The sequence below is a fragment of the Epinephelus lanceolatus genome, chromosome 10 (genome assembly GCF_041903045.1).
Source record: "Epinephelus lanceolatus isolate andai-2023 chromosome 10, ASM4190304v1, whole genome shotgun sequence".
Classification (NCBI taxonomy): domain Eukaryota; kingdom Metazoa; phylum Chordata; class Actinopteri; order Perciformes; family Serranidae; genus Epinephelus; species Epinephelus lanceolatus.
Window position 1 is genome coordinate 4,000,775 of NC_135743.1, and position 17,937 is coordinate 4,018,711.

The following is a 17,937-nucleotide window of genomic DNA, read 5'->3' on the forward strand; positions in this document are numbered from 1 at the left end:
GCTCACAGTGTGTGTAATGGTGTTTAATGAACTAGTGAATACTGCAAGTCCGATAATTAGTTATCTCAGTGTGTTTTGAATCTTTAAAGCGGGTGGGCCTGCTCTGAGTTCTCTCACTGTCACAGCTCAGCGTTTGGTCCGGGACACACGTGAACTGATTTTATACAAAGCAGCAGTGGTTGAGAGTAAAGGTGGTGATTTTTGTCTCTGCAAAATCTAGAAGAATCAAACAAAAGTCAACATAATATCGCATACATCAGGCCCAATGGTGTGTCATACATACAGATGGTGTGTTGCAAGATTGTACCTTTTTTGTTCTGATGAAAGTTGCCCAAAGATCTGCCCAAAAGGTTTTCTCTTCTCCGTGTTGCCCATTGCACACATTCCTTTAAAACAGGACACAAAAATTATCTATAGAGACCACGCTGGGTGTCTCCATACACAAACCAGCCCTAAAGAGTCTGCACAGGTTTGGTTTGGGGTATGTCAGTCTAATTTGGACTTAACTGCATCTTTCCACGGCCCTTTACCACCCTCATACCAAAGACTTTATCATTCATAGAAATCCTTTCTGTCTGGGCTTTGACATCATTTTATCTAAATTATTTATTTAATCTTTATTATGTTATTTATTTCACAGTAATCAGTATGTAGTTGCTGCCATGTTGAGGCAGAGGGTGCTGTCTGTAGCTCTGGTTGCGGGTGAGAGGCTGTCAGCAGATAAACAGAGATCTGTGTGGGTACATGAGACCCTAAAAAAGAGGCTGGATCATGGGGAGTACCACCAGTTGGTCCAGGAGCTTCTCCTCCATCACGGACGTTTCCGGGCATATTTTAGGATGACTCAGGGGCAGTTTGAGATATGTCATCTTTTGCCTTTTCCCCTGGAAATCATAGAATCTATCCTCAAATCTCACACTGTACTGAACTCATTTTTAGGGTGCTTTCAGACCTAGAGTTGGTTTGCTTTGGTCCCAATCTGGGACTAATTTCGTTTGAGTTGGTTCGTGTTCTCACGGCAGCATTTACAAGAGGACCAGATCAAATGCCTTGTGTGAGAAAGCTGCTCTTGATTGGTCAGAATTTCCATGTGGGAAAAATCCAGGAAGTAAAGCAAACGTTGAAGAAGAGTACACTTGCAAGATAAATGTGACACTTTCTAATGTCACAATGGAGGGACAACTACGCAGGTTGATTTTAGCGCTGCTCATCGTGGACTATATTGCTGTCATTGTTCATTTTAGTCAAAGCATACAGTTTGAAAACGAGGCGCGGCTCCAACTAGAAAACAATGTTTTGATGCATTGGATGTGCTGAATGTGCATATTAAGGCAGTACAGGAGGAGGTGCACATTAATAATCCTCCAGGACTGTAACATGCTCATGTTTAACCCAAACAATGTGTCATGTGACTGCAGTTGCTTCACATCCAGGTCGGAACACCTTCTCACCACAAACCAACCGCACCAGAGTTCCTTTGGAACCGGACTGAGACCACCTCTTCAAGAAGGTCTCGGTCTGGTTGTTTTGGTGCACACCTGAGTGTGATTGCTGCGTTCACACCTGCCCAAAGGAATCGCATTGAGGGGGCAAACGAACTTGAGTTTGATTGAACCGAACCAAACAGCGCAGCGGTAGTGCACTGACTGCTTGTCCACTTGCATCCAACACATAGAGAAAAGAAGGTGAAGAACTTGAGTTTGTTGACTGCAAGACACAACTCAGCATGTCTTTATCAAGCTCTGCCTAAATTATGTGATATATATTTCAAATTGTGGCAATTAAGCGCTAATAAGATCGACTATTTCCAGAACAAATAGTCTGTTATGGATCTGCTCAGGTTCAGTTGGTTCTCAGCCCATTTTTTTTCCTTTAACTCAACATGTGAGTTAGAGTTTGATTTAACCTCTGCATCTCATTGAAAAATAAAGTTGTTGTAAAAACTTTTTGGTGACACAGAAAAATATTTTTACATTTTTGCATTTCCATTCAGTCCGTCTAAACAAACTGACAAAGTTATTTTGGTATGGAAATCTCACGTTATACTCCGTCTGTGTGTAGGTGAGCGGTGCAGGCGCCAACTGATTGACAGCTCTTTGAAAACACCGTTATTAGAGACAGAGTGGAAAGAAATAGCTTCAAAGACCCACCGTGTGTGTGTGTGTGTGTGTGTGTGTGTGTGTGTGTGTGGCAACATTCCAACACTGGAGAGTCCAACGACCATCAAGTGTTTGACTCTGCCAGTTTTCTCTTTTTTTCATTCATTCGTCAGGCGTAATTATTATCGCTGTCGCTGGACATTAAGTGTGTATGTGTGTGTGTGTGTGTGTGTGTGTGTGTGTGTGTGTGCGCACAGAGGGTAGTAATCACACAGTTTGTGTCTGTCAGAAACTTGTCAGTCACCAGTGAGCTGTGAGATTCAGCTTTGTACTTAAAGGGAAATACCACTCAATTTAAAATGTCATTTGGAGCCTGTTATTCATCTGCCACACACACACACACACACACACACGTCGGTCTGGTAGAAACATGTGTTCCTCACTCGTCGGTGGAGTTGATGGTTCTCAGATTGCTGTGTGACATTTTTGACAGATGGAGGGTGGAGGATAACTGTCGCTCACCTTCCTCCTCCTCCTCCTCCTCTTAATTTAAACCATCTGTCCTGACTCTGGATGTCGGGTCTGATCTGGCACCAACCTAAAGCTGTGTTTCCGCCAAAAACTTTTAATATAGTACCTTTAGGACTGTATGTAACCTGTACAGACATGTGCATAAACTGTGGAGAGTTTTATTAGTAAACTGTAACTATAAAATGAAAGGATGTTTTGCTGCCTCTCACAGCAGCTGGAGTCTGAGAAAAAATAACTTCATTCACTGGGCCGACTGCCGGCAACTTTTAAGGTGGAACGTTAACTTGTAATGTTACTCAATGCATGAGTTGATGACATGAATCCATCAGCACACCTTAAATTTCAATATGACAACCAGATTGTGTGAACTGCATATATCCTGACAGAAAGTCTAGCATTGATTTTCTTTTTGTTGTTCATGTCACTTTGACCAATAGGATCACAGAGCGATCTGCTGCTGTGCAAACTGTGCGCCAACAACACTGCAGCCTTTTAGATATTTCCTGTGGGGACATTAGCACACAGAGTAAAAAGGAAACAGCAGAGGCACTTTGTCAACCCACTGAGTACTGCCGTTAGCATCAAGCTAGCAAACAATGTTCTTTCGTCATAATGGAGGATATAAAGGAATAAAGCTCACAGATAGTGAGTGTGTTTACAGTTTAATTCCCTTTTCTTTCGGAATGAAAGTTCATTCCTGTTAACAGTGATCTGGTAAACACCTAATTCGGAATGAAAATGGCCAATGCAGCTGAAAATTCAATCTGATGTAAGGGGCCCCACAAGGAACTTTCATTTTGAGTTGATTTTGGTGACCCTGTGGACAAAAGCGGTAGTGTTTTGCCGGAATGAAGCCTACATTTCCCATGAGCTCTAGCACGTATTGTCGTAAAGACGCTTACCTGGCTTGCGCATGTGTTTGTTTTGGGGATGAATGAAACAACAAGACAGGAAAACTTTGCCCCCGCTCCTATCGGGGATCCCAGCTCACCTCTGCCGCGCCCCAGCTCCACCTCTCCGGCATAAGCGCCACCACCACGGGGGTAAACGCAGCACTCAGCTGGTAAGGCTGAAGGCCTGTTTGGCGAGCACTTCCACGGCTTCTTGGACTGAGTATGGAGCGGTGCCTCGCCTCTTTATTTCTCAGCACTCACTGGACCCTGTTGACGCCTGGCTGGTACCTGTCGTCGGCCCGGATGAGGTGTTCCAGCCCCGCGGCCCCTGCTTTCCTCGTCCCCGCTGGCGCGGGGTGAATCTGCGCAACCTGCGGCCTCTGTGTGTGGCTCCCCGGACAGCTAACGCCTTGGACCCGCCGGCTCCTGCCAGGATTGGGCTGGTAAATGCTAGATCGCTAGGGAACAAAACGTTTATCCTGAAGGATTTCCTGACTTCCCGAGGATTGGGTTTTCTCTGTGTGACTGAGACGTGGCTGACTGTTGGTGAGTCCAGTGCTTTCACAGAACTTTTACCCGATGATTGCTGCTATTTTAACTCCCTGCGGACGTCGGGTCGAGGAGGAGGAATAGCGACTATTTATAAGAGTCACTATAAATGTAAGCAGCTAGGTAAGATGACGTGTGCCGCCTGAGTGCTGTAAATCGCTTCGTCCTGGAAGCGACCTGGGGCGGACCCGGAGCCAGTTTCCTAAAGGTATGGATATACACTATATAGAAATAGCTTATCTTCACACCGATGGTCTCATTTGCTGTTGTAGGTCACGCACAGACATCAGCAGAAACGAGAGACTTTTGCATATCCAGTTAAAAGTTCCTTGTAGCGGCTTTAATATAATAAAAATAGGACAAGAATAACCCGATGACATCATGCACGCCGTGAAAAATGACCAGGGATGATTGGTGTGGATCATCGTGTAGTGTGTCACGTCTGTCAGCCAAGTCACAACAAGATTTTATGACTCCACAAGCACCTAATCTGACATAAAGACTGTCTGAACAGATAGATATGTCATGTAGTGTGAACCAGGCATGATGTGGACTGAACTGGACCGCTTGGTGGAAACGACGCTTAAGTCTCACAGTTTGGAAACCTCTTATCTGCAGGCTTGGTGTTGACGTCTGTAAATGACACGCTTCACACAGCTGGACAGTGAGTCCAGCGTCATGTTCATTGCAGGTGATGAGATCCTGTCTCAGGTGGGTCGTTCTAAGGTGAGGTGACACCACAGCCTCACGCATCACTTCCTGTGACCTACATAAATGGGAAAGCTTCTTTCTCTCTCTCTGCCGAAAATATGACACATCAGCTCAAACTCCCATACCCAAACACATGCACTTCGCTGTTGTCTGTTGATGCCAGTCACCATGGTAACGCAGCATCCAAGCTAATAAAGCAGAAACGGCAACAAGCTCAACAGCTTGTGACAGCTTACATTAAGACTGCACGTTCTGCCTCAGAACGCACACAGGAAAAGGTGCACGGAGGTGTTTATTATTTACTTTTATTTATAACGTGTCTTTGCCAGTTGCTGCGACCTGAAGTTACCCATAACACCTTTCTCTGCGTCTGTCCCCAGAGACGTTTGAATTAATCTCTGTTCACAAACAAACTTGCGTTGTTTTCAGAAAGAAGTCAGTCAATAATAATTATAACCAGAGTGAGACGCTGGTCGTGTTCTTGTTCCATCACTTCCTGTAGTACTTAAAACTCACCCACTGAGTTCACCCTCCCCATCCCTGCCTCTGCCCTTCACCCTGCTCACCCCTCCCTTCACCCTTCACGCTCCTCACTCCTCCCTCTCTGTATCTGACAGATGTCTGAAGCCAAATTACAGCAGTTCAGGCCGACAGTGAAGCAGTGTGACGGAGCTGACGGTGTCGAATGTCCTGTCAAAACCACTCAGTCCACTCTTTCATCACAGCTCACTCACCCTTTTCTCTTTTTCCTCAGCTGGCAATGAGGATGAGGAGGGGGAGGAAGAGGAAGAGGGAGATCCTGAACTTTGGGGTTAAAAGGAAACTTGGTTGACAAAATTAAAACTTAATTTTAGTTTATCTGTAATATTTTTTTCACCTGTCTGTCACTCAGCTGATCTCATCTCTGCCGTCTAGACGAGCTCTGAGGTAATCGTGTTTACGTGGCGTCATTTATTTAGTGTTAATGACACGGTGCAAGCTCGCCGCCGTGCTATTAAGCCTCTTTATCTTCCATCCTGTTATACATGTGATTTGATTTTCCTCCGCGCCGCTGCACATTTACATATCCACTCACTCACACTCCACTGACTAATAAGTTTCGGCTTAATTAAACTCGTTTGCATGTGGTGAAAATCCCATCATGCGGCATAATGAAATGAGCCCAGTGTGATCGCAGGTTGTCAAGGTGTGTGTAGAACAACGGGTATATTTAGCCGAGCTGCCTCTGGGTGACATTATACAGCATCAGGGTGTGTAACAGAGCCAAAGCCTGGTATGGAGCAGTATGGATGAACACTGTACAGCTCCCGGGGACATCTGAGAGGCTGATCTGAGGTCATTCAGGCCGCGTCTACACAGAGACGGGTATTTTTCTGAACAGGGTTTTCCCTCTTTCGTTCTTTAAAAAATGCCACACACACTAATATAAAAAAAATCTCTGTCCAAATGAATACACAAAACACAACTGAAGTGCTGTCAAGAGCATGCCAAACCAACAGGTGGTGATATAACCATGACCCTAAAGCCAACAAAGAAGAAGAAGAACATGGCAGCCAATCTGCAGCCTGAAAAAAAGTTGTCTCTTCTGCTTCCTGTTGCCTCTGTACCTCATTATAGTGGACATTTATAGTGGACCTCATTATAGTGGACATTTATAGTGGACCTCATTATAGTGGACAAACAGTCCTGAGGTTATGTAAGGTGAGTGGGGACAGGGCGTGTACAATGGACGACTTGAAGATGTTTTACTCCTGCACAAAACAATATGACACATTAATGGCCCCCTGGACACCTGTTTCTGCACCTCTGCTCCCTCAGCAGTGCAAAACAGCACTGTCCCCAACTAAAATTTCTCCTCTTCAAGTTCAAATACATCACTTTGGCGTCATGTAACGTTTCGCCTCTCATCCAAGAAGCTTCTTCAGTTCTAACTGTTCTAACTTGTTGAAGTCACATGTGAGTCGTTGACCCACCCGGCCATCATGTGTGTCGTTAGGGTCAGTGAGACCAGGTGTGAATGGATGTTAAGTCGTCTGGGGAGGGATCTCAGGACCGCACTGTAGGTGGGTGATAAGTGGTGTCGTAGGCCACCTCCTCTGCTTAACGATGATTGTTCCAGTTTGGTGTAGATGGCTTCTTTCACGCCTCTTTCAAACCATCTTTTTTCTCTGGCCAAGATGTGGACATCGCTGTCCTTGAAAGAATGTCCCTTCTCCTTTAGATGTGACTCAGGACTTGGCTGTCCATTAACCTTCGTTAAACAGAGGAGGTGGCCTACCACACCACTTATCACCCACCTACAGTGCAGTCTTGAGATCCCTCCCCAGACCCATTCTCACCTGGTTCCACCTGACCCTAACGACACACATGATGTCCAGATGGGTCAACGACTCTGTAAGGGTTCGCACCAACACAGAGTTTAAAGCCTGTGACTCTGCACCAGTCCGTTAGAACATGAGAGGTGAAACATCTTCAAGAAATGCAAGCAAGTCCAGCTGCCTACGACATAGCACTAATGAGCATTTTATACCAGATATCAGATGTTAAAAACTGCAGCGCTGCACTGATCACGTGACACAAGGCGCCTTGCTGTACCACAAATGGTGGCAAAAAGTTATTTGAACAAAGGTCTACAAACTCATATTTGCAGCTGCTAACGTGACAATAAAAACACTCGCTTTGAAAGCTTTATTGGACTCTGCTTAGAGAGGGTGAGGAGGCATGTGCTCTATGTGAATAAGGACTTGTGTGACTGTGGGAATGTGAGGTGTTGTCCTGTTCCTGCTGTGGATCACTGCTGTACACTGCACATAAGCACCTGTAAAGGCCCTGACACACCAAGCCGACGGTCGGCCGTCGACCAAAGTTGGGCTGTTGGTGAGCGTCTGTCGGCCTAGTTTTTGCGGTGTGTCCCGCACTGTCTGCACTTAGGCATCGGCGGCTTTTCGGCCGATTGAGCATGTTGAATCGCCGGCAGAGCTTGTCGGTGAGAGAGATCACTCTGATTGGCTGTTCAGGTTTTATTTCCTCTTCCCTGTAGTGAGTGAATCTGCCTGTAGTGAAACCGGGGCTAACCGGTGCTTCCTCCTCAGGCTCCACTTCACTCAGCTGCCCCACAGACCCGCTGCTTCTTCACACTTTAACCTGAATAACAAACCGGAGCTAGCTGTGAGGCTAGCGGAGCGTTAGCCGCAGCATGACCGGAGGGAAGCACAGCCAGTTAGCCTCCGCTAGTCTCTGAGCTAGCCCCGGCTCTCCGTTTGGATCCAACCGGAGCACCAAGCCCTGGTTTGTTATTCAGGTTAAAGTGGGAAGAAGCAGCGTGTTTATTGGGCAGCTGAGTGAAGTGGAGCCTGCGGAGGAAACACCGGGACCGTCTGGATGTAATAGTCCGTGGAGGTGCTGCGGTGCTCGGCTGCACAGATAGGAAACCCCTCGGCTGACAGGATGTACCACTCTCTCACTCCGCTCTCGATCACGCAGGCGCAGAACGTATGTGCCACTTGGCCGCTGGATGTAGTCCGTGTAGTGTGTTCAAATGCAACTGACACAGGGCGACGTGAGGCGACGCAACAGTTGGCTTTCGTCGCCGCTAGTTCTTTGATGTCGGTTTGGTGTGTCTGCACCTTAAGGCGTCGCTGCTCTGGACTAAGTTACAGTGCACATGTTAAAGGAGCTGATGGGATCACATTTTCACTGGAGTTGTACCTTGTAATTCCATGTGACAAATAAATGATTGATGGATATATGACGTATTAAATATTCACACACCTTTCCTGTAAAGCAGGTGGATCCTGCAGAGTGTCTTAAATGAATCATGAACATACATGTATGGTGGAATATTATGACACAGACACACATGTGGTTGGAGAAGCTCTTTGTCCTCCACTGATTGCTGATCAGCTTGATGAGTCACACCTGTGCAGGTGAAGCCTCCTCAGCTCACACACATGCGTCCCTCTCTAAAGCTGGTTTGGATGACTGAAATATTTTCTGGGGATTTGGCACCATGTACTTCAATCCCATCGGCTACGACTAATGTTAACACAGGTGTGACAGATTTACCTGCTCACACAGTCACTCACAGAGGCAACATGCTGCTGAGGAGACGGCACAGAGACACAACATGCTCTGTCGTTTCACCCATGAAAACATTCTCACTGGTGTTTAATGAACACCTCTCTGTTTCTGATCCACACAGTGAGGTCGTGACGCCGTGTTTCCAGCTCGGCTGACTTCCTCCTCTGAATGTTTCCTGATGGAGGACTCTGAGCAGCGTGACCGATTGATTGGAGGCTGCAGCCAACATGTCGCCTGTGTGCAGAGCTGCAGAGACGATCAGCCTGAAGCTGCAGCTCACAGCCACACAAGCAGCAGAGGACCGAGGCTCAATTTCAAAAGCATAAAAAAAAAATGTCAAGTTGATTCTTGTGACCTCGGGACGAAGTTCTACCCACAACAACCTCCTCATGAAATGGAGCTGCTTTCAGTTTAAGCGGGACGCAGTTGCTCTGAAGATTAAAATGACTCCATCACATCAACTCCAGCACTGAATTATGGGTAAGTAAACCCCTGTGTGTCTTCTTTAGATGTTTTAACTCCAAAAGATCCAAAAACTGGAGGAACTAAAAGGTTCAAGACGTTCAGAGCAAGTTGATCTTAGTTGGAAACAATTAAAATTCATTAACGCTAATCTAAGTTTTCACATTAGCTCTAAATTTATACTAAGGCCTCGATCACACAGAAAGCATTTTGCAGGTTGCAAGACCCTGAGGCAATGCCACTTATCAACCAACATCAATACACCAGATCTTTTCCTCCCTGGAAACACATGTAATGGTGTCACTGCAGCCTTCAAAACCTGAAGTTGATTGCTGTTTGAAAAGACTGACAAGTTTCAAAATTCTGTCAAAAAAACAGCCTGGCCAACCTGGTCTCACTCTGAAGTTGTCAGACACAGACAAAGTAAGCCGTCCATGTCAGCATGATATGCAATCGGCTGCAGTTTTAGTTTATCAGCGCCCAGTGGCATTAGGGGGAAACACGCCTGGACAAAAACGAAAGTAAAGGCGGCAAAAGTCCGAGCAGGGCTGGCGGGAGTGGTGGTAAATGGGACCAGCAACCACCGACTTTTAGGCACTGCTGCCTTAACTTTAGTTGTTGTCCCACCACATTTCCCCCTGATGCCACTGGCCACCATTAAACAGTAACAGAAGCCAGCCACGTCATGCTGACGTGAAAGGACGATTTTTTTCGCTGGTGTCTGACGCCAGAAGTCACCGACCAAGCACCGGTATTCAGCAACTTCAGAGTGAGACTGCGTTGGGTTTAGACTTTTAGACAGATTAAAGGAAGTCCAGGTAGGCTGTTGTCAGGAAAAAGGAAAGCAAAGCAACAAAATGAGCCGCGGTAGCACACAGAGGGAGGACAGACCAAAGGTTTAAAGGTCCAGTAGGGAGATATGTTGGCAGAAATGGAAAAGGTACTGTTGGAAAAACACTGATTTGTAACATGAAACTGCTTCATCCAGGGTTTTCACCGGTTTACGTGACCCAGTCTGTTTGTTTTGGAGAGGAAGAAACCTCTGTGGATAACTTTGCTCCTGGTAAAAACCTCAGTTCTAACCAGGAGAAGTTCCAGCTAGCTGCAATTTGCAGTCCTCACCACTAGATGCCACTAAATCCCCCTAGATCTTACACACTGCTCCTTTAACACAGTTCACCCAACTGAAACCTATTTTCTTACATGTCTTGCAACGTCTCACCATGCAGACAGTTTCAGTTTTTTGTGTCCAGTTTTTTAAGATAACCAACAGCCTCAGTCTGCAGGTCATCTTCTGTTTCCTGTTTGCAGTAATGATGACAGCCTGCAGCGGCGTTATTTATCAACGAGGACCTTTTCAATAAAAGAGCAATTTGCTGAGATCAATATGGTTTTCTTTTCTCGGTGCTTCGAGGATTTAAAGAGAAGAAAGATCTTTATTCTTCACAGAGAGTACACTTGTTTTCTTCTCCGTTAGAGATCAAATCAGGCGTGTGTGTGTGTGTGTGTGTGTGTGTGTGTATCGTTCAGGAAATCCCTCTGAAGTTCTCGAAAATGTATCTAATCTTGAGTCTATATGTAGAAATTGTCTGCACGTGTTTTGTTCTTGAGCGCTCTATAAAAGCTGAATGAAAAGTGTCTCGGGCCTTTGATCACAGTGTGGAGGAGAAGAGGAAGTGGGTGAAATGACATGATGGGAAAATGACACGCAGAGTGAATGAAATCACTTTAATCTCAGAGCAGAAAACTCCTCTCTGCTGCCGTCTGTCTGCGCTCGAGCTGAGACATCACCAAGGAATGATGACGCTCTTCTGGATCGAAGAATTATCTCAATCAGCGGACATCTTTGAACAGAATAGATCTTTTTAAGTACTTTGTACCACATATTTAATGTTGCTAGATAAGTAAAGTTTAGATTTTATTTATAAAGATGTCAATATTTAGGATTCATGGAGTCTTCAACAAAAGCTCAAAATGACATGTGACAAAGTTTCCACGTTTCTGAACTGGAGATATGAAGAAGGTTTGAGGCAGCGTTCTGTTTCAGGGCCTTCTGACATCTAAAGTCTGATTTAAGGTGCATGTTTCTGTTGCACTGTACACATTTGATCTGCTTAGTTTTTGTTTCACTAAACAACTCTACATGACACGCCTGCATCCTGTCGTCATCTCTAACGTGAGCTTCGTCTCCTGATACTTACGTGGACTCTTTATAAAGTTATTGGACCAAATATCCGTTAAATGAGCAGTGTGTAAGATTTAGGAGGATTTAGTGGTGTCTAGTGGTGAGGACTGCAGATTGCAACCAGCTGAAACGTCTCCTGGTTAGAATTCCTTCAGTGATCATTGTTCAGGAGGTTTTCACCAGGAGTCAGATTATCCACAGAGGTCTCTTCTTCTCCAGAACAAACTGAGCAGGTGGTTTAAACCAGAAAAAACACTGAATAAATCAGTTTCATGTTAAAAAAATAAGGTTTTTTTCTGCTGTTCATCACAGTAGGGCTGCTAGCTAAAGCCTAGTTCACATTACATGATTTTCACCCTGATTTTGCATCGCAGAGATGGATATACAGTATATAGAGGAAGGTGACGTTTAGAGAGCAAGCCCAAATAAGCAACTCCACTTTAGAAACAAGCCCAAAGTCGCGGCTAATAAGCAGACCTGGCAACCCTGCAGCTCATCCTCCTCACATTTCTTCCGTCCTCCTGTGTGCTGACGTGGAATGTATCCCGCCTCTCATTGGCTGATGCTCTTTGTCAGTCGTGTCACACTTCTCCAGTTTTCTAGCATGCCAGATATCCAGTCCCAGTCACAGACGAGGGGGCGACTTGCTCATAGGCTTGTTCACACATGAGGACTCGTCGTGGCAGACTATCTGCCGAATCGCCTCCGACCCAAGGTGGCTCTCAAGATCCTCTGCGACGTCAACATCATGGTGAAAATCGTGTAATGTGAACTAGGTGTTAGGCCAGTGTTTGGTTTGTCCATTCAGGGCTGCTGTAGAAACATGGTTCTACATGGTCTCCACAAAGCAGGACCTGCTCCTTATGTAGGTATAAACGGCTCATTCTAAGGTAACAGAAACACAGCGATTCTAATTTTCAGATGATTACACTGGACCTTTGAGGAGCATCACTTTACAGGAACTGGTTTTTGAAACATTAATTGGTGCACTTTGCAAAAACAGTGTCAGTGTGGCGGCTCCTGTCAGTGATGTATCAATGTGTGTAACACTGTAAACAATGGAGGTCAAAGGTTAACAGACTGGTCAAGAGGAAACAATAGTGTTTGATCCCAGGAGCCACAGAATATATTGATATGACGTATTGTTTCCACTGTGTCATTAATCTTTATTTTCATTCATTCATTCATTTACTGTGTTTTCTGTCACCTAGGACAGAGTTGATACCATTGAAGTCCAGTCATAAACGACCTGGGTCAAAGATTTGTGGCTGTGTTTCAGTTATTATCCATAATTACATCTAGATTTCACACAGCCTGTTAGCAGGAGCACTCTGCTCTGTGAAACGTGCCGTGGCTCCTTCAAGGATAAACGAGGCGTGTTCTGAGGGTGAGTTCACACCTACAGTTGGTTTGTGTTCTCACGGCAGCATTTACAAGAGGACCAGATCAAATGCCTTGTGTGAGAAAGCTGCTCTTGATTGGTCAGAATTTCCATGTGGGAAAAATCCAGGAAGTAAAGCAAATGTTGAAGAAGAGTACACTTGCAAGATAAATGTGACACTTTCTAATGTCACAATGGAGGGACAACTACGCAGGTTGATTTTAGTGCTGCTCATCGTGGACTATATTGCTGTCATTGTTCATTTTAGTCAAACCATACAGTTTGAAAACGAGGCGCGGCTCCAACTAGAAAACAATGTTTTGATGCATTGGATGTGCTGAATGTGCATATTAAGGCAGTACAGGAGGAGGTGCACTTTTAAAGCCCCTACAAGGAACTTTCATTTTGAGTTGATTTTGGCGACCCTGTGGACAAAAGCGGTAGTGTTTTGCCGGAATGAAGCCTACATTTCCCATGAGCTCTAGAGCGTATTGTCGTAAAGACGCTTACCTGGCTCGCGCATGTGTTTGTTTTGGGGATGAATGAAACAACAAGACAGGAAAACTTTGCCCCCGCTCCTATCGGGGATCCCAGCTCACCTCTGCCGCGCCCCAGCTCCACCTCTCCAGCGTAAGCGCCACCGCCGCCGGGGTAAACGCAGCGGTCGGCTGGTAAGGCTGAAGGCCTGTTTGGCGAGCATTTCCACGGCTTCTTGGACTGAGTATGGAGCGGTGCCTCACCTCTTTATTTCTCGGCACTCACTGGACCCAGTCTGGGTCCGCCTGGCTGGTACCTGTCGTCGGCCCGGATGAGGTGTTCCAGCCCTGCGGCCCCTGCTCTCCTCGTGAATCTGCGCAACCTGTGGCCTCTGTGTGTGGCTCCCCGGACAGCTAATGCCGTGGACCCGCCGGCTCCTGCCAGGATTGGGCTGGTAAATGCTAGATCGGTAGCGAACAAAACGTTTATCCTGAAGGATTTCCTGACTTCCCGAGGATTGGATTTTCTCTGTGTGACTGAGACGTGGCTGACTGTTGGTGAGTCCAGTGCTTTCACAGAACTTTTACCCGATGATTGCTGCTATTTTAACTCCCTGCGGACGTCGGGTCAAGGAGGAGGAATAGCGACTATTTATAAGAGTCACTATAAATGTAAGCAGCTAGGTAAGATGACGTGTGCCGCCTGAGTGCTGTAAATCGCTTCGTCCTGGAAGCGACCTGGGGCGGACCCGGAGCCAGTTTCCTAAAGGTATGGATATACACTATATAGAAATAGCTTACCTTCACACCGATGGTCTCATTTGCTGTTGTAGGTCACGCACAGACATCAGCAGAAACGAGAGACTTTTGCATATCCAGTTAAAAGTTCCTTGTAGCGACTTTAATAATCCTCCAGGACTGTAACATGCTCATGTTTAACCCAAACAATGTGTCATGTGACTGCAGTTGCTTCACATCCAGGTCGGAACACCTTCTCACCACAAACCAACCGCACCAGAGTTTATTTATAACCGGACTGAGATCACCTCTTCAAGAAGGTCTCGGTCCGGTTGTTTTGGTGCACACCTGAGTGTGATTGCTGTGTTCACACCTGAGTGTGATTGCTGTGTTCACACCTGCCCAAATGAACCGCACTGAGGGGGCAAATGAACTTGAGTTTGACTGAACTGAACCAAACAGGGCAGGTGAGAAAGCTTCGAGTGTCTGCAGTCAGCTCAGGTGGCCGCCTGGCAGAGATCTGCACTCTACTTGTGGCTCCTGTTTCCTGTTAGTAGTCACTATATGTGGCATGTTCATGTTACACATTTAACAGAAACCGACTGGAACATACAAAACTGCATCAGTTTCCTTCCTCGGCAGCACCCTGCAGTCATTCTGCAGCTTCACATTGGCTCATTATTAATTTCTATGTAACAAATTCCATCTTCCTGCTGGATGGGAAAATATAAATGTGAAATGAGTTACAGAATATTTTGTGAAATATTACAGCAGACCTGTTCAGTATCAGGCTGCAGAAACAATCTGGTCCTGACCTGTGTGTTACCTGAGCTGACAGCTGATCACAGGTCAGCAGGTCTGATGTAGTGATTCTCACATGGGTCAGGAGGATGATGGGAAATGGTACAGAACTACCCACAAACCCTTTCTGTGTGTCACCTCTCTCCCTCTCTCTCCATCAGCTGACTCAGCATCCAGTGGGCGGTACCTTCAGGCTGTCACTCAGACTCGCTCCTGCTCTGTGATTGGTCCCTCTCCTGCGGGTTGGGCGGTGCCGGCGGAGCCACATGGAGTCTGCTGGGTGTCTTTGTGCCCGTCAGTCTGATCCATCCTCCGGTGGAGACGCTCCGAACACTCTGGAGCAACTTGGCGCATCATCATCACCATCATCAGCATCATCTGTACACTGGAAAATATTTGAACCTAACTGAGAAAAATATGAGTTTATTTTATCATCACTTCTGCTGATGTTGCTGCATTTTCACCGGGGACAACGGAGAAGAATCATTTTTACACTTGTGCGTAAAAGTGTTTTCGATTGAATGATCAACTGACTGGAGAGAAAATCTGCTTCATGCTTTTACTGATATTTTCCCTTTGCGCACTGGATGGACTCTGCGCTCTGCACTTCACGCACCAAAACGGATTTAGGAGTTAATAAGAAACACTGAGCGCTCTCTCCTGCAGCAGGGAACTTTGTTCTCTCCGCTAAGAAATATTTTTTGCGCGTAATTTCCTTTGACACTGGATCACTAAGAGACAGATCCGCTTTGTGGCTCTCGCGGACACTTTGCTGTCTTCTCCAACTGAAAGGGATTTGATGGAAACATGACCAAAGCTGCAACCGGACCGGTTCCCCTGCACAACCTCCTCCACCACCTGCTCCCGCTGCTGCTGCTGCTTCATGCCTCACCGGTGTGTCTGTCCGCGCAGCCCGGGCATCCGGCGCGCTATTTCGGACAAATAGCCGAGAACTCCCCGGCTGGGACGCCGGTGGATGGAGTGGTGCTACCAGTCGGAGCCGGCGGCTGCCCCGGCGCGGACTTGAATGCCAGCCTGACGGGGGATTACGCGTCGGATTTTAGGCTCGTTCACTACCGCGGTTACCGGGACCATCGGGGGCACCTGGGTTTGGTCTCCGCTAAAGTTCTGGACCGGGAGTTTATAGCGATGTACGAGTTGACGGTGCAGTTGCCGGCGAGGTGTCTGAAGAGACCGGTCGCCATCCAGGTTGAAGTGTCGGACAGGAACGATAACATCCCCCGGTTCACCAGCGGGAACCAGACGGTTGAAGTGCACGAGCTGACGCCGCTCGGTACCGAGGTGGCTCGCTTTGACGCCAAGGACGGCGACGCGGAGAGAAACGGACGCGTCACTTTTTACGCGTCACCGGAGTCTCACCTGCTCCACGTGGTTCCACAGACCGGGCAGGTGAGGCTGGTCGGGTCCCTCCTGGGTGTCAGCCAGGTGACCCTGCGCCTTTACGTGAATGACGGCGGAGATGTGGCGCTGATAGGCGGCCCGGTGTTCCTGCGCGTCAACGTCCGCCGCTCCAGCAGAGCGCGGCGGAGGCCCCGGGCTCTGACCGAGGAGCTGACCTACACCGTGATCGTCCCGGACCACGTCAGAGTCGGGGACCTGGTGTTCACGGTGCCGGACCAGAAGTTCGAGCAGCGGTGGTTCGAGGTGATGTCCGAGGCGGACTCTCCGGTCCAGATCGAGCGGGACTCGGGTCGTCTGTACCTTGCGCGCAGCCTGCGGGAGCCCGCAGAGGTGGTGGTGAAGATCCAGAACCTCCGAGGTAAGAAGACTCTTCTTTCTTTTCGTGCGTAAAAGCGCAAAGGGGACTTGGTTCATGTGCGGAGCTCTGATGATGGTTTGCTGCATCGTCAAGGTTTTACATGTTGTTGGATTCATTGATGAAGCTGTGAAATATACAGTTTGGAGGTTTTTGCTGGTGATGAAGTTTGATCGTCATGGATCCATGTTTGTGTGTTTATTTGGATGTGCTTTGATTTGAGGGCTGGTGCTGTGCTTGGCTCATTTTCTGCTGAGAGGGGAAACAAACGTGTCTTTCAAAAACACCGCATATTTTTGTACAGTTTTTAAAAAACAACGACAAACTGTGATTTTAAAGTTTTCCAAGACACATGACGTCAGAAGGTATCCGCTGGAGGGAGAGGAGCGATCAGCAACTCGTACAACACTCCACCCTTCTTTGATATGAATCAGAAGGCAGTCAGTGTGATACGAAAAGTTTTACTGATTTTATTTTGGTCGCATCCTTTGAATTTGTGCCGGTTCTTCATGATGTGTTGGGGTCAAAGGTCAGCAGTGATTTTGTCAGCAGTTTGTCGTGAACGGGCTACAACATTTAAAAACAGTGTACTGGTCCTTTAATCCTGTTGTTGCCTTTGGTTTTTCTGTAGTTTTTCTCACAACAGTGGTTTTAATTTATTGAGGATTTTTCCGTTAATGATCATTCATTCATTGAGGTGTGTGTGTGTGTGTGTGTGTGTGTGTGTGTGTGTTGGCTCGCTTCCAACAGAGTCTGAATCGACCTCAACCGTCATCGGCTACTTTCCACTCTTTCATTCATTCCTTACAGCACACCTCTCATTGCAGCCAAGTGTGTGTGTGTGTGTGTGTGTGTGTGTGTGTGTGTGTGTGTGTGCGTGTAGAGGGAGACACACACACACACACACACACACACACACAGAGGGGGTGTGTGTGTTGCCAGCAGGTCGTTAAAGGACAAACAGAATTGACAGTGTTTGGTGTGTGTGGTGAGCAAAGTAAACACACCTCAACTCACTACACACACAGATTTTACTTTCAAAATCCCGTTAACACACACACACACATGCGCGCACGCGCACACACACCCTTCCTGTACAGCACTGATATTTCTAAGCTCTGTACTGAAGGTTTGGTTGAGATTCTGTAACTGTCTGGATTTATTTTTTTCAGCTCTGCTTCACAGCGATACGATGCTCACCTGTGTCGGACTCATCACTCTGAAAATGTAATATATTACTCATTACTCTTTTCA

At 46.8% G+C, this 17,937-nt stretch overlaps 1 protein-coding gene across 1 annotated transcript in view; it reads left to right on the top strand.

The window, feature by feature from the left end:
* The first annotated feature begins 15,232 nt into the window (after positions 1–15,232).
* The window catches only part of LOC117266070 (neural-cadherin), a 176,120-nt gene continuing 173,415 nt past the window's right edge, over positions 15,233–17,937 (top strand). The window contains exon 1 of the mRNA XM_033641015.2: positions 15,233–16,686. Within this exon, the coding sequence (XP_033496906.2) occupies positions 15,714–16,686 (973 nt within the window). The 5' untranslated portion in view covers positions 15,233–15,713. The remainder of the gene's footprint in view (positions 16,687–17,937) is intronic.